Source organism: Periplaneta americana, chromosome 13 (assembly GCF_040183065.1).
Source record: "Periplaneta americana isolate PAMFEO1 chromosome 13, P.americana_PAMFEO1_priV1, whole genome shotgun sequence".
NCBI lineage: Eukaryota > Metazoa > Arthropoda > Insecta > Blattodea > Blattidae > Periplaneta > Periplaneta americana.
In genome coordinates, this window is record NC_091129.1 from 109,968,826 (window position 1) to 109,985,878 (window position 17,053).

The 17,053-nt window shown below is 34.8% G+C and overlaps 1 protein-coding gene across 1 annotated transcript in view; it reads right to left on the reverse strand.

Annotated features, from left to right (window-relative positions):
* Mfe2 (peroxisomal Multifunctional enzyme type 2) overlaps window positions 1-16,849 on the reverse strand; it is a 50,683-nt gene extending 33,834 nt beyond the window's left edge. Inside the window, exons 1-10 of the mRNA XM_069843799.1 lie at window positions 16,702-16,849; window positions 16,270-16,362; window positions 15,784-15,921; window positions 14,127-14,279; window positions 12,922-13,066; window positions 10,785-10,912; window positions 7,616-7,732; window positions 6,268-6,467; window positions 1,479-1,539; window positions 874-1,037 (exon numbers count right to left, since the gene is read on the reverse strand). Coding sequence (XP_069699900.1) covers window positions 874-1,037; window positions 1,479-1,539; window positions 6,268-6,467; window positions 7,616-7,732; window positions 10,785-10,912; window positions 12,922-13,066; window positions 14,127-14,279; window positions 15,784-15,921; window positions 16,270-16,324 — 1,161 coding nt within the window. The 5' untranslated portion in view covers window positions 16,325-16,362; window positions 16,702-16,849. The remainder of the gene's footprint in view (window positions 1-873; window positions 1,038-1,478; window positions 1,540-6,267; window positions 6,468-7,615; window positions 7,733-10,784; window positions 10,913-12,921; window positions 13,067-14,126; window positions 14,280-15,783; window positions 15,922-16,269; window positions 16,363-16,701) is intronic.
* Window positions 16,850-17,053: the final 204 nt, after the last annotated feature.

Below are 17,053 nucleotides of genomic sequence, written 5' to 3' on the forward strand. Positions count from 1 at the left end.
GAAAAGGCAAATGCCGGGTAATATTTTGGCGAATCCTCGGACCTCATTTCATCTCACTACATCTCGCCAAAAAAAAAAAAAAAAAAAAAAAAAAAAAAAAAAAAAAAAAAAAAAAAAATTGTACAACATTGTAAAAATTTTAGAAAATTACTAAATTGTAAAACTATAAAACTTTGTAAAAATTGTAATTGTAATATTGTAAAATGTTGACATGTTCCACATCTTAAAGCTTCATTGCTCATGTAAGATCTATGGAATAAAATAAATGAATGAATGAATGAATGAACCCAGTATTTACTCATTTTGGGTTGAGAGAAAACCCCAGAAAAAACCTCAACCAGGTAACCTGCCCCGACCAGAAATCGAACCTGGGCCACCTGGCTTCGCGGCCAGACGTGCAAACTGTTACTCTACAGGTGTGGATGTGCACATCTTAACAGGTTCATGAATATGTGTACCAATTCTGCTATGGTAATACTGCGGATACTACTACTGATGTTTTACTTGAGTTCCTGAATATATGTGGGTATAGGTCACAAGTAAGCCTTCTGCTACTACATTTATAAGAATTTCGAAATTCAATAGACCACAATGTTGGAGGAAAACCAATGTGTTACTTTAACTATTTTGATCTACTGAGATTATGCACATTCAGTGAGATGAAATGATGGCAAAAATGAAGAAATGGCAGAATAAGATTAGTAGAGATACCTGAAGTACTAATTAAACCTATCCACGAGCTTCTTTATCTAGTGTAAATCAAACAAAACTCCTTGAATCAAAACATTGGTATAGTACGAAAATATGAATGTGTATTTATATTAACACACATTGTGCCATTAAAATACCTTCAAGTAGTAAACACGAACTCACCTTTGCTGGGTTGAAGTCCTTGCCACTGAACAAATTACCCACAATGCCTGTCTCCATGGTAGTTGACACACCCTGCAGCACTAGAAAAGTTGGCAATGCAGAGAAATCTTCATGACCTTCATAGAGGAATCTCAAGTCACTTGGGTTGGCCACCGTGCTGCCAACTGCAAAAAAAAAACAAAGCTCAGTTTAGATGACATTATGTTATGCAAGAGCCATCCAAAAATTGAAGTATGTTGAGCATAGCAGTTGTGCAGGTGAATGGCCACCATGAATTCAAGGTGAACTAATTCTCTGACATGTTGGCTCAGTGCTTGATGGCAGGTTCATTGTTACCATTTTATAATTAAGTTTATTAATAAGATTTCTGAACAAGAACAAATATCACAATCGTGATGTACATATTGTACATTGTTGCATATGGATACTATAACTATCAGTAGCAATAGAGGTACATATAACATCTCCATTTTTTTTTAACAAACTAAATAACAGCATATTAATTAGAACACTCAAAACTTAATCTATTTTTAGAAGAAGTCTGCTTCTAAAACAAAGTATAATGAATTCTAAGCTACACAAAACATATCCATGATAGTCCTCACCTCCAAGTGCATAGAGAATCAGATCGCGTGGGCTGTAGTTGAACTTTGACACCACACCATTCTGCAAGAAGCAAGTGTCACATTAACTACTTATTTCTTAGAAGAAATTCCAGCTAAGAAAGAATACTTCACCAAGCTAAATTGTTCTGATTCATTTCTTGATGACTATGATATACTGCCATGCTGCACTTAAGTTTACCTCACTGTTTATAAACATAATGAAACACAATATTTTATATATATATATATATATATATATATATATATATATATGAAGAGCACAGGAAAAGAACGTGCTTTGTCCACTTTATCAAATTTTTCAGGAGAGCAATTTCAAAGTTTGAAACCTAATTCCATGGATACTAATGGAGATATTAATGAACACTTAAGTCAGTATGAAAGAACAGGTTATCTGAATGAATTTGAATTTAAGTTTGCATCCTTATTTTTGAAAATTGTAGTTTTATTGACATTTACGTAAAGTAATGTCATAAGTTACAGGGAAAAAACGTGCTTCTTATGTACAGAGGAATTAATTTTAGATTAAATATTACAAGTAAAGCTGTTTTCTTCTGGAAACTTGTTTGTATGTGTGTTTGTGCGTATTGTGTGTATAGAAATTTTGAATTCAGAATTTCAAAATCACGGGGTTGACAAACCTTTAAATGATAACATAACGTTAAACATTTTCTCTTTCCTTTTTTAACTTTTTCTGTAATGAAGTGGAGTGGGGCATAATAATAATAATAATAATAATAATAATAATAATAATAATAATAATAATGATCACTTTTGTCACAAAATGCGCAGGGCCTCATAAGAATAAAACAAGATCAATTCTGTCCCAAAACACACAAGGTATAATAATAATAAAGATCACTTTTGGCTCAAAATACACATGAACTAATAATAATAAAAATCACTTTTGTCCCAAAATGCACAAAGCCTAATAATAATAATAATAATAATAATAATAATAATAATAATAATAATAAAGATCACTTTTGTGCAATTTTGTCCCAAAATCCACAGGACATAATAATAATAATAATAATAATAATAATAATAATAATAATAATAATAATAATAACAATGATCACTTTTGTTCCAAACTGCACAGGACCTAATAACAATAAAAATCACTTTTGTCCCAAAATGCACAGCCCAGTCTAGTGTGGAAGGTTTGTGTAAAACACTCTATCTTCGTGTCCACGAAATTCCTTCAAAATCTGGAGGTCCTAATACTTTTCCTTCGATATTACCAGAGAAGTTTCTTTGTTAGAAATAATGTTACCGATATTTAAATTATTAGCAGATATAAAATAAATTATTCAAAATAATTTGTGTTTTGCCTCTGTAAGCAGGACATGGGTATTCTTCAGATTGCTGCTCTCGAAATCGCAGTGAAGCTCTCACCACCGATGAAATCCTAGTTCCATTACACATATCACGATGTTGAATGAGGTGAGGGTGTTCTTTTGTGATGATTACCCCTCTGATGGGCCTTGTAAGAAATGAGTATTTCCTCAAATATTTCTTCTGCAGAAATGACTCCCAACTTCCCATCATATCTTGATTGAACACCACAACATCAAAAGGCGTAGGTTTACTTCGAGCTTGTACCATGATCCGCACCCAACCCATTGGAAGTTCTGTTACTGCTTTTGTATTAGTTAGTCCTATATTTTATTACATTCCATAAACGAATGTTTCATTCTGTTCATAAGTTTAAATTCGTTCACAAGATAATTAAGATACTTCAGAACAATATAATTCTTGCTCTGGCCTGAACATGAATCACAAAAATATTCAAGTTATCCGCTTTGTTGTCCATTATTCCTGTCACAAAGTGATTTAAAAAGGATACGACTTCATTGGCTCCTTTTCTACCATTATCTTCAGTACAACTACAAAACACTGAAGTTTCATCTGAAATTTGATGAATATTGAAAGAGTAAACAGATAATTGCCTTCTGTAATACTAATAGACATCATTGATACTAATGTACAGTAAGCATACATTTTTTCGTAGTCCATGAAAATTGCTTCTGTTTCTTCAAACTTCCGACTTCTTAAACGAGCATTCCTCTTTCTGGTATAAAATATTTCAACTTTGAGTTTATGGACCTTGTTGTTACTGGTGATCTTATTAATTTATTCCAAAACTTGTTTCTTCATGTTGCCATCTAAATTATTTTCAGTCAGTCTTGCATTCAGCACTTCCATCTCAGCTGTGTACTTATCACATGCATGTATCACTCCTTGGATATCCAAATGCTATATTGAATTTGGTGTTGAACATTATTCTGTATGTTTCATATGAAATTATTAAATTTTGGTATTTTTTCTTGAACATTTCATACATCTTTTTCACTGCTAGTTCTTCTGGGAGATACAATTTATTGGTCCTTCCATTGCTGTAATGACTGATCGCTTTCGATAAACTGGAATTATTGTAATGAGCCCAGTCATATGTAATGATTGTTGATTCCAGTCTTCTAAATCATTAAATTGCCTTATAATACTTGATCTTTCTTCAGCACTTACTTCCTCGAAACACTTTAACTAACAGTTGCAGTCTTCTCCTACTTCATGTGATTGAATCCTTAATTTCTTCATGACTGCAGTCATTCTCCCTCGTACTTTCTTTTTCTTAACACTGTTAGAAGTCGAAGGTCTCTGAGTTCCATCCTCAGATGAAGTACTCAACATTCAATAATGTAATATTATTTAATAATAATATTAAAATTTAAGTGACAAATTTACAACACTTATACTTATAAACTGAATTTCTCAAACTAAAAAGATTTATACTTGTACATAAAGTTCATGCAGCAAGAACGAATTTTCTTATTATAACAATAATGAAAAACAATGGAATATTATTTTTACTCCAATTCCCTTCTTCCTGCTATAACATGCATGCCAATCCGTAAGGAAACTAAAAATTAAATCACAGAAACAGTGGACAGAGCGCATTATTTCCCTGTAGTGAGAGGACTTAGCACGTTCTTTCCCTGTACGCCAAATCTAAAATCTCTTGTAGCACTTCGACTATTCACATTATCACATTGGTCGATTAATAACTTCAAACTACATGGAATCCTGCATCTCATAGCATGCATAACTCATTTTTTAAAAAAAGTGGACAAAGCACGTTCCTTTCCTGTGCTCTTCATATATATATATATATATATATATATATATATATATATATATATATATATATATATATATTTTATTTCTGATGCTTATGTGAAAGATCCAATAAACAAATTTGCAGCACAACAGCCCATTAACAGCCAGGGCCAGTGTTGCCAACTCGATCCTTAAAAACCCGCTATGAAACAGTGCAGAAACCGCTAAATTGCTATAGTGTCAATGTAAAATTAGATTATTTTGCCGCTGTGAGTGCTAAAAATATATGCTAAATCCTTATATCAACAATACAAATTTCATAAATTTTACCTGCTAAACTAACACTGAAAAACGCTAGATCTAGCAGGAAAACCGCTGAATTGGCAACACTGGCCAGGGCCGAACAGCCGACTGTTGGCCTCATGTCTACACGCTTCTGCAAAGGAACAATCATCAAACTAGAACAAAGATATTGTGTTGTTAACATGATGATCCCCTCTGCTCCAATAGCTGGTTGTTCATAACTGAATTTCGTTATTTTCATAGCTCCCCAAATGCAACATGGTGCTGGGGATGCACAGGTACCATACACTTCTCCCCCATGAGGACTCAAACCAGCATGCATTCCGTTATGTAAGTCCTCGGCAGATGGCTTAGATAATGATGTCAAAGCACAGGACGAAATATCCAATACTCAATTAAATGGAGGGGGGGGGGGGGGGGGAGTGGACCTCAAAGCTGGTTATCATAACTGGATTTCCCTACCTATCGCAAAATGTATCACAATGCTGGGTGGGCACCAGTCCCATATGCTGGCAGAAGTGTTGTAAGATATAGACCAGAAGTTTCGACGTGAAATCACAATTAAAAGCAAAAGTATAGACAGCAGAGATGAATATTTGAGGATTATCTGCAAGGATATCTCGACGAAAAAAAATTAGAAATCAAATTATTAGAGATACGATGAATGCTCGAAATTAAACTACTGATTTTATTCAACAAAAAAAATTGGAAAAGTGGTGCACACAAAAGGAATGGCGGATGAAAGACCACCAAAGATAAGCATGGAATGGATACCATTTTGAAGTAGGAAAAGGGGAAGACCACCTGATAGCTAGATGAAGGAAGGGAATTCACACATTAGTGAAGGAGCGGGACAATGAAGAAAATTTGTGGGCAGACACACAAGAATGGAGAATAATAAAAGCAAATCACAGGTTACAGAAAAATGTGTAAACATTGTTAAATCAGACACAGTATATAAATCAGTTGCAGCATTGTAAGAAATTGAGATATTTCCAATGGTTCTAATAAGAAAGATTCTCTCATTTTCACCTGATTATGGGAGTAAATTCAAGTTTCAGGACATCTATTTTTAGACATAATTACAGCAATGGGAACAGTCCACAATAAAAAAAGTCCTACAACGACCACTGTTTTCAGCTTCCTGCTCTTTGTTTTATCACCAGAAAATTATCACGTTATCCTGAACACTGTGAGTACTAACATTTTTATGTCCATGGAAATGTACAAGACGATTACTTTCTAATACCAGGCAGTGTGACAGCTACTAGATCTGAAGGAACACTGCATACTGTCACTTCTAAGTGGAAAATATGCTTTCATACCAAACTTTTTTTTTATAACTCACCCCATCTGCAGAAGATTGAGACTTTTCTCTCGTTTCTTCAATAGCTGTTATCAGAGCACCAGATGCTTCCCCGATACTCTCCATTCTAACAGCAGATGACATGTCAGTCACCTTGTCCCAGCTATCTCGCACAGCTTCTGGTGTCACTATCTCATCAATCCGTGCACGCAGCAAGCTACCAGTAGAACGAACCAGGTGACCTGACAACATTGTCAAGAAATTGAACTTCAATATTCAACTAAAAGAATGTGACGAAAACATCATCTTCACTTGTATATTTGGATAGTTTCTTTCCTTTCGCATTTAATCCTTTACAAATGAAGCATGCACTTTATATTTTGTTAGGCTCTTTCCACTCTTTAGTGGTTTGCCTCTAATGCTTCTTCCTCTCTTAGCCAACTGCAATACTTCTCTGATAGATGGCCCATCTGTCACGGAACGTGAGAAGATGACAAAGAAATGATTTTATAAATGACTGTATAAGTGGAAAGGAAGCAGGTCATGGCTCTTGTAATCTGCAGAGTTAAAATCCGATAGGTTTGTAGTATCTAGTAGTATATACTGTGACTGTTAATTTAATTATCAATGAAAGAAGGCTCTGGTGAAGCACAGCTGAAAAAGCACGTGAAGTGACTTGAATCCAGAAAAAAAAAATAAAGCTAGGTTGGTAACATTAGAAGAAATAATTACGAACGCGAAGAAAGTAAATGAAGAAAGTGAAAGAAGAATGTTATCTACTTTGAAACTTTTCTGAAGTGCAATACTCCTGTTGAAAAATTCGATCATCCTAAAATGAGGGAATGGTTGTCGAAATATGTTCGCGGTTGTGGTGATTTGTCTTCTGTCAATAGAATTCGACATTATTTACCACTGCTAGGAGGAAAGAGGAAGAATGAAATTAAACAAGAACTGAAAGACAATGATATGTTTCTGTTTTGTGAGGAAACCATAGACGAAAATGGAAATTGTAGTTTATATTTAACGTATTGCTCAGTTTATCAGTCAACAATACTTACAAATGAACTAGGGGATTCCATAGTACTAAAGCCAGTGAATGATGTTAACAGTGAGAATACCATCTGGACATCAAGACTTTTGGCAATGATCAAGAAAAAATTGTGGTCATACTTACAGATTCAGCACGTTACATGACCAAGTGTGTAACAATATTGAAAGGTCTAATGGAAGGTATAGTACCGAAAATAAAAACAAATAAAACGACATTTTGTATTTTAAATAGATAATTTTCTCTTTCAACAAAACCATTTTCAAATACCTATAACAATGGAGAACAGAAGCTCTTCGGGAATCTTACATAAAAAACAAACATTTTTCTCTTTTAACTTACATTTTCCTGCCCAACCTGCAGCAGCCTCAATGATGCTGCCTGTTTCACCACAAGACTCGTGACACAGCCATACAACTACAGGCGCAATTAACTCGGGTTTCAGCTGGGCAAAGACATCTGCACAAAAAGTATAAATGATAATACATACTTCATAATATTTTCTCTCTCACAATAATACTTCAATGTGATACGTAATTCTCTCAAATATGAAGAGTTCACTGCAAGAATGATGGATGTCATTTGGAATACATTTTGCAGGAGAAGCAATTGAAAGTTTGAAATGCTTAGCGCTCAAAGCTTAACTGTGATTTTCCGATCATTACTGGACAATGACTATCAGTGTTAATGCCATACAACTCTCTATGTACATTCTATATGTCTTAAGCTATGCATTGACAGTCTTGGTTCATTTTCGACAAGAAAGTGACATCCATCATTCTTGCAGTGGACTCTTCATATGTTTTGGCCAACAACCAACTGAGAAAATTAGCTTATTTTTAAGTCTCCAAACAAGAAGCAGTAAGAACATAAAAATACAGTACATGTTCATTACTAAGATGCAACCCATTTTGAAATTCGTGGAAATTCGAAGCTGCCTAATCCTTGTTTCCAACAATAATGTTGTTACTGCTTTAGAAACGGCAAAATGTTTCATAACACATCATGATGTAAATGAACAAATTATGAAACTGTTATCATAATTTGAGGACAAGGTTTATTTCTTAGGAGCAAGTAGACTAAATAACACACTTTTTTATGTAAAAATAATCACATGTTGTTAAAGAAATATCACACGGTAAGTCTTCCTCTTCCTCTTCCTCCTCCTACTTCTTCTTCTTCTTCTTCTTAGTCTTCTTCTTCTTCTTCTTAGGCTTCTTCTTCTTTTTCTTCTTCTTCTTCTTCAGTCCCTTCTGCTGCTAAGCGTCGGGTTCGCCTCTCTCCGTCCATTTCATCCATTTTTCCCGGTCTCTACACATTCTCTTCATCTCTACCATTGTTTTTCCTTTCTGTTGGCCTATTCTTTCTATTGTATCCTCCCATTTAATCCTTGGTCTTCCTCTTCTCTTTCTTCCTTCCACTCTCATTTCCATCACCTGTTTAACTCATACGGTAAGTCAATTTCTTAAAATTTTCTTGATTGGAATTTTAAATGTAATATATCAGCCAGCTTTGACTCTGAACATCTTATATTCTTCAAGAATATACGTTATAAATTTGAGATCTGTATTACAGATCCAAAGATGGCTTAACTATGAAATTTTACATTTCTCATGCGAAAATTTTACTAAGTTGACTTAACTAGTTCTGCCCATATCGTCTCCAAATGCTATTCTAGATGTTATTAAATGTAATTTTAGTTATATGTTTTTCTCATTTTTTTTTCAGACCCCATAAAAAGTTTTAATATCCAAATTTCCATGAGTCTCAGCAGTCACCCTTGTTAGACTCTACATGAGTCATGACTGCCTACCAGCCCATCTCCATAAATTGAACATATGGAAAAACCTACCACGAAGTACTGTCTTTGTTCACCAGAAATTCTTCTTGGACCTTGCCAGGATTCGAACCTGGGTCACCAGCATCGAAAGCAAACGTTCTAGCTGTTCTGCTAACAGTGTGCCTAGTGTTGAAAAGTTGGTTGGTTGCTAATGCTAGGAATGTTGGATTTCTTCCATCTTCCATGTTGCAGCCCAGTAGTATTTAATTAATTAAGAATGTAGGTTAATAGCTGCACACACAAGAATGTGGTCTTTGGTCATTGCCAAATCTGGTTTACCACACAGTAGACATTGGGGAGATGAGTAGTAGCAGGAGAAAAATATGACTGTTCCATATAACTGTGTGTGCATGTGCGTGCATGGGTGGGTGGATGCATGTGTATGGGGTATTCCCATTTCCCCTACCAACATTTCTCTACTGCTCCATTACTCATCATCATGCGGTATTATGTAGTTCACCTTTCATGATGCACTGAAGGCAACATCTATGGCAGCAAAAGCAGAGGTAATATCAATTGCTACCATAACAGATATATTCTATAGGACCAAAAAACTAATCTTTACGTAGATTCTTCGAGCAACAGTACATATTACTGTGGAATCCCGGCCACCAAGTCACTCAACTGAGTGCGCTCCTTGTATAATGACAGTTGACTTACAGTCTTACTAATAAAAACTCTATATACAGATGTTTAACTGTCTTATACTTATACAATGAGTAGCTCGTTTATAAGTCATGTGTAAATTCCTTACTAATAATCACTACATACATCGTGTATAACAGTACAACTGTTACACAGCTACGTCATAGTTTCGTCATTACTTCGTTACGAAAGGTAATAGAATATCTGAGGTTCTCTACTGCATCCGGTAGAGCGCTCTAGTGTGGCGTGTTAAATATCGATAGTACAACTGGCTCTAATCGATTACCACACTACATTTTGGTCAAAGAGTACAAGCTACAGCAATATTATTCTAATAATTCTATGATCTTTGGTTTGTTCTTCTGTGGTTACAAGGTAAACATCATCATAAAATGACAGTCGATACGAACAGCTGTTAGAGGGGCAGCCATTTTTTCCCTATATACAACGTTTAAACAAGGGGTTTCGTGTATATAACTACTGCAAAGCAATTCCCATTGTATAGTTACAGCCTGTTTATACGTCCATAACTTATTCACGGTTTATTAGTAACGTTTTCTGTCTCAACTCTGCATAAGTTTCGTAAAAAAACTATACACGGTTTATTAGTAAGACTGTTAATATAAAATGTCAACATATATGTCGAACTTGGCCACAAAGGGAAAAACACTGAAGGAGAGGGATTCGATCCAGTGCTGTGGATTGAACTTCAGCATAGCTCAATGGCTAGAATGCTTGGTATGTAGAACCAAGGACCTGAGTTCGATCCCCGGTGCTGGAGCGAATTTTCTCCTCTAATATGAATTGTGTACATTTTATTAAGACCCACAATTTCCTTCTCAAAATTTTTTTACCAAACATAATTTAATAAAATAAAAAGCAAACAATTTCATAATAATTTGTATCTAATAAATAGCCATAGTATACTTTTTATCCTATAGCCATAGTATACTTTTCTTTCTCATTATATAATGCTTTCCAGTTAAATTAGTGTTGTTTGCTACAGAAGAGCTAAAACATACACACCAGGTGGAAGGATGTCCTCAGTGAGGCGGGAAGCTGCAGTGGGCACGATCACATTGCAGTGGATGTTGTTCTTTCTGCCTTCTATTGCGATTGTGTTGTTCAGGCCCACCACTCCCATCTTAGCAGCACTGTGTAAACAAACCACATCCTCTTAAAAAATTGATCATCAAAACAGATTTGAATTTGAAGTTCTTTGATTAAAGATAAATAAAAACAGACAAGTAGTGGCACAAACCATAGACACTGTCAGCATTAAAGAAATTATGATTACATTAATGTGGAAATGGTAGAATACAAGCAATGAAGAAAATACAAGCACTCAGGGAAACAATTGATGTTTTGTCCATCCACTTCATGTGCTACTTCAAACTTTTTTTTTCTTTATGGTATGAGTTGTCCTCAGAAATCTAGTGGTTACCACACTTCATTTTGTACCCATTATACTAAAACCAATGTTCACACTTAAAGAAAGTGACAAGCAGTAAAGATGATTTTGCTATATTTGTGCTAGCACAAATTCAACTTAATAATTATTGGCTGGACAAAGATTTCTCTACAGACGAAGCACACTTCTTTCTTAATAGTGGAGTTAACATAAGTAATTGTAGAATTTGGTCTGACAATGAATCAGGTTTTCATTCAACAAGGTGTTCATGGTTTGAAAATCACTATATTGTGTAGCTTCACTTCACAATTCATCATTGTCCATATTTCTTTGAAAAAGACAATCGAATAATAGAGACTGTCACAGTAAAAGGGGAGCACTACTACAGTCTATACTGTGTAACTTGAGGTACTAAGTTGCAACTTCAACTTTTCCTCCCCATTACGTAATCACCTATGCAAATTTAGTGATTTTCTAGCTGTTAGGTTCATTTCACTATTGGCAACACTTCCTCGAACACATGTATGTCTCAGATATCATGACAGTTAAGTCATTTTGTAACTGTTAGGTTGGCACAATTTGAGATATTAATCAGGAGAGACAAGCTACTCTAATTTAAATACACCAATTTTATTAAGATGCTATATTGTGTGGTATATTTTATATTAAAAGTATACCACGAAAATCGTCTGTAGCTGCATTTAGATTGGCAACAGGCCATGATTGTTTGGCCAAACACCTGCATAGAATTGGAATATATCAGTCCCCTAACTGCCCATTGTGCAACTCAAACCAAGAAATGGATTCAGAACACCTGAAAATCTGTGCTTCAGTGGCTGGTCATGATAATATCTTTGAAAAATATTGGAGTGCAAGAGGTCAAATGACTTTATTGTCAAACGCCTGGAATTAGAAAACAACAACAACAACATATTAAAATTAGAATATTGTGGAAACACAATTTTATTATTATTCCTTCTTATAGCCTACAGCAAGTCGTATGTGAACTGTAAATTTACTATTTTCATCACATCACATCACATCACATCACATTATACAACTTCGTGAAATAGTGCTTTAGGTTCAAAATTGGTAGCATTGATGTGACACCCATTTTTTAACTTTGGTACCTCACCATATATTGTTTTTACTACACAATATGCTACACAACTTCGTCACCCCTAACGGAGGAATCACTACTTGAAAAACATGATCTCTATCAAAGATGAAGCACCATCCCACATCTACACCCCTGCAAAACAAATTAATTACACAGATATTTGGTGATCGTGCCACCAATACGCTCTTTTCAACAGTACAATCTTCAGATCTCAATCCGATTGACTTTTAGTTGTAAGGTTACCTTAAACCACAAGTTTTCACTGCACACTCAATAACTGAAGAAATTGGAAATATTCCAAGATGCTGTCAGCAAAATGCTATGCATGGTGTGTCAAAAAGAATGTGCTTGTTGAAAAAGAGAATGGTAGACATAACAAACCAAACTATATTGTTTGCCCACCACATTAATTCTTTTTGCCCCAACCCCAGCTGTAAAATATATTTATATGCTTTAAGGTTTGAAGTGACTTCTGAATAAACTTATACATATTGTAAGTAGCTGTAAAAATAAACATAGAATATGACACAACCTGCAGGCCTTCCAGACCTATTCACTGCACACCCTTGAATGTATTAATATAATACATACAGATTGCTCTAGAATGCAGTTTAAATGAAATAGAACCATACCTATAGTTTGCCTGTCCGAAATTTCCATACAAGCCAGAGTTGGAAGCTGTTACTATAACACGGCCATAATTCTGCTTTCGAAAATGGGGCCAAGCTGCCTGTGTTGTTTTGAAGGAACCTTTCAGATGCACATCTTGAATCAAGTCTGCAACACAAATGTTGTGATAAGCAACTTATCTCTGCCTCTACCAGCTACACTATTCTGACACTCCACGTAACATGTGCAATGGTGCATAACTAAATGGACATCAACTGAGCTACATCATTTTTAATTCAAAAAGGTACGTAGATATTAAGTATATTACTCTGCCACTTCAATTACAGGATAAGCTCTCGAACATGCAACATTAAGAATTTTTAAGAGGAGAAACTGGAAAAGAACACGAACTTTCTGTTGCAAACTATATAAGAAGATTTTCCACACTTGGAATTGGTTTAAGGTTTCACAAACAGTTGAAAATCTACATGTGCTTTACATGTCCTATAAGTATGCTACAGCCCAGATTATTACGTAGCATCACATTATGAAATAAGAACATGAATATTTAGAAAAATTCTTCGAAACATGTACACGAATATGTGGCACTCATAAACTGTAATAATTATAACTTTACATTTAGAATTACAGTTAGCGTTATGGCAATATACTGAGTGAGATGTAAGGTTGTGACTGACATTGCATATTAACACAGCCACGTAAGTGGAACCAAGCTCTGTCCAAAAACAAAATGAAATTAGGATCAATTTCTCCATCATGCAATTTACTAAAAATCCATTCACAACATCTATTCCAAAGTACTGGAACACGTGGTCTAAGTTCTTGCTCCAAACAGTGATTTTGTATGGTTTTACCTTAATTAACTTCATAGCCTTTCATATGGAAGTGTAGGAAATTTCCGATTGCTGAGAAAGATACCAACAGAATAGAATTTAAGTAGGCCTATTATTTTCCATTTTACCTTTCCTCTCCTAGCAGACTGAATACAATCACTAACAAACACGTACGGTTAGTATCCACTCATTGCTCTGTACATTCAGTAAGACACAACTCCCCTTCACCTGAAATGTTGGTCAAGGCCAAACTAATCTTCCGCTGCCATGCTCAAATTTCATAAATAATCCACTAAAATCCAGACTCTAGTTAGAACAAAGCAAAGCTAATATACTAACATAAAATAACACGATCAATGCTGACATGAACTCACCCCAGTCATCATTACTAATCCTTGCAAAAGACTTGTCTCGAAGAATGCCTGCATTATTCACTATCACATCAATTCGTCCAAATGTATCCAAAGCAGTCTGAACAATCTTATCTCCATCCACAACAGAATCATAGTTGGCTACGGCTTTTCCACCTGTAATCACATGAGTGAAAATTAAAAATTCAAAGTATAGGAACTGACTGTTCAGTGGTTCAGAGAACTCCGAGTATCTGCCCAAACAATTAACAGTACGTTTTTGACAGGAAGCCATTCAGAACGCCTTACGAACTAATATCAAACATCTTTTGATGCATGTGCTCTTGAGTGCATTCTCAGGACTAGTTCGGGATTTTACATTGTTGGAACGTTTCTTTAACTGTTCTCATATTAACATTATATTTATTTATTTAGTAATTTATTTCTGCTGGCAGAGTTAAGGCCATAAAGCCTTCTCTTCCATTCAACCAGTATAAGAACAATAGCAAATATAAAAATGTCAGAAATCAGGAACAATATACAATTAATAATAATAATAATAATAATAATAATAATAATAATAATAATAATAATAAAATGAAAACTAGTTACATGTCATTCTAAGAATCAAACAATTACAGTAATGTGAATCGAAGTAATTGTTAAAATAACAAAGAAAATATATATATTAAAAATATATGTCATATATTATAGAAAATTATATTTTAGGAAAGCTCGCAGTCTAAGCAGACCATTTGACAACAGGGTTTTGAAATTAGTAAATGTCTGACTGCCCCTTAAGGTATGAGGTAGGGAGTTCCAATGTCGAGGAATTGAAACGGTGAATGATGAGTATCGGGAAGTGTTATGATGAGGTATACTCAATGTACCGGTGGACTGAGATCGAGTATTTAGGTTATGGTTGGAGCATAAATACTCAAGACGAGACGACAGATAACTTGGGGTTGAGGTGCGCAGAATTTGATATAGTAGAGAAAGACAATGCAAATTTCTGCGATCGTTGAGCTGGAGCCAAGATAAAGATTCGAAAAATGATGAAATATGATAGTATCGTATCCACAACAGAATCATAGTTGGTTACATATATCTTATACACATATTATGAACACTTTGTAATTTGTTCGAGAGTTCGGTGCTTAAGTCAGTGCACAACACGTCACAATAGTCAAAGTGCGGCATTATGAGTGTTTGAACTAATGTTTGTTTCAGTGGCATGGGAAAGTAATGCTTGAACCAGCTTAACGAGTGAATAGACGAGCAGATTTTTTTTTACAAGCGTGCTCTACTTGGTAATTCCAACTTAATTCATTATCAAAATATATTTCTAAATTTTTCACGATAGGTGAGTAAGGAATTTCAATATTACTAAGCGTAATAGCCGGAATTTGACTATTGTTCAAAATGTTCAGCAGTCTTTTGGCTCCTATGATTATGATGTGGAATTTTGTAAATGCAGTGTATTAAAAGTGATATAATTTTTATTTGAATAGTACCATGTGTATATTTGTGAAGTTAATTCATCTCTGTATAATTTGATCAGTTAAATAACGCAACGAAAATGAGATATATGTGTGTAGAGGGAAGATTCAATGAAATGTATTTTCTGAACTACAAAACGTGTATTACAACAAAACTATTTCTGGACAGTTCACACACTTACCCTTGCTACGGATTTCTTCCACGACAGCGTCAGCAGCCTTGCTGCTCTTGCCTTCTCCGTGACGACCACCTCCCAGATCATTCACCACAACTGATGCTCCACGTTCTCCAAACACCAATGCATATGCTCTACCCAGTCCTGGAACACGCGGGCATATTGTAATAACACTAGACCTATCACTCATATAAATAACATGTTCTCCATGACAATACCAGCACCTCGCTACGAAACAGAACCCAGAACCATTACAAAAATATTTCACATATTCTGTCACCATGTTCTCTTCATCCCGTTCGTGCTTCTTTTATAGACAAAGAGGTGTGGTAGGCTCGAATTAACCTATAAACTCTCAAATACAGAAAAATGTTTATTACTACCACCTACATACGATTCCTAATATACTGTATAAATACAACCCAACATGCATTTAATGGCTGCATATAATAAATGAAAATACTTTAAACAACACAAATTAATACTACACACCTGCTCCTGCTCCTGTTACAACAACAACTCGACCATCAAATCGAAGATCTGCCATAATTAATACGTTAAGGTGTATCCACTGTAAGTCTTGTTCTGAAAAGAACAGAAACGTTATCAACAAACGAATTTATACCTAGATTAGTAAGCGGGTTCCTAATTTGCACAGTCATGCCTAATGATAAATAATGTGTCGGCATTATTGTGCACATAGTAGTTTACTACGTGGGAGTAAAGAATAGGCCTATGTAAAAAAAACTTATCTATTAGCTGATTACTGTAGTTATGTAACCTCATATGCATAGTAAAGTGAAAAGGTTTCCAGGATGGTTTCCCAAAGGCCAAAGTCTATTTCATAAACAGCGCCTTAATGCCACCTCTTTATATCATAAAATAGTATCTTTTCAAATGACTGGGTGGACTCCACATCATTACCTTGTACTTAGAGCTTGCAATAAACTGAATTCCACAAACTTTTTTCCAATTGTACTGTACCAAAAACCTGACGTCTGCTGTAAATAAAATCAATTGCAATAAGATGATAAAACTGAGAGGTCAGAGGATAGCTCAAAGGAAGAAAACCGTATATCGAAATGTATCGATATTTCAATATGTGATTTAGTTCAACATTATGACACTAGGTGGCAGAAGACCGCAAACTATAAGAAATTAGCTTTTATACTTTAATGAAATAACGCAGACTTTCTCTCCGTCTATAATACAGTATACATCTATCAGGACAGAATATTATTTACACTATAATAATAAAGAATATAATGGGAAAAGA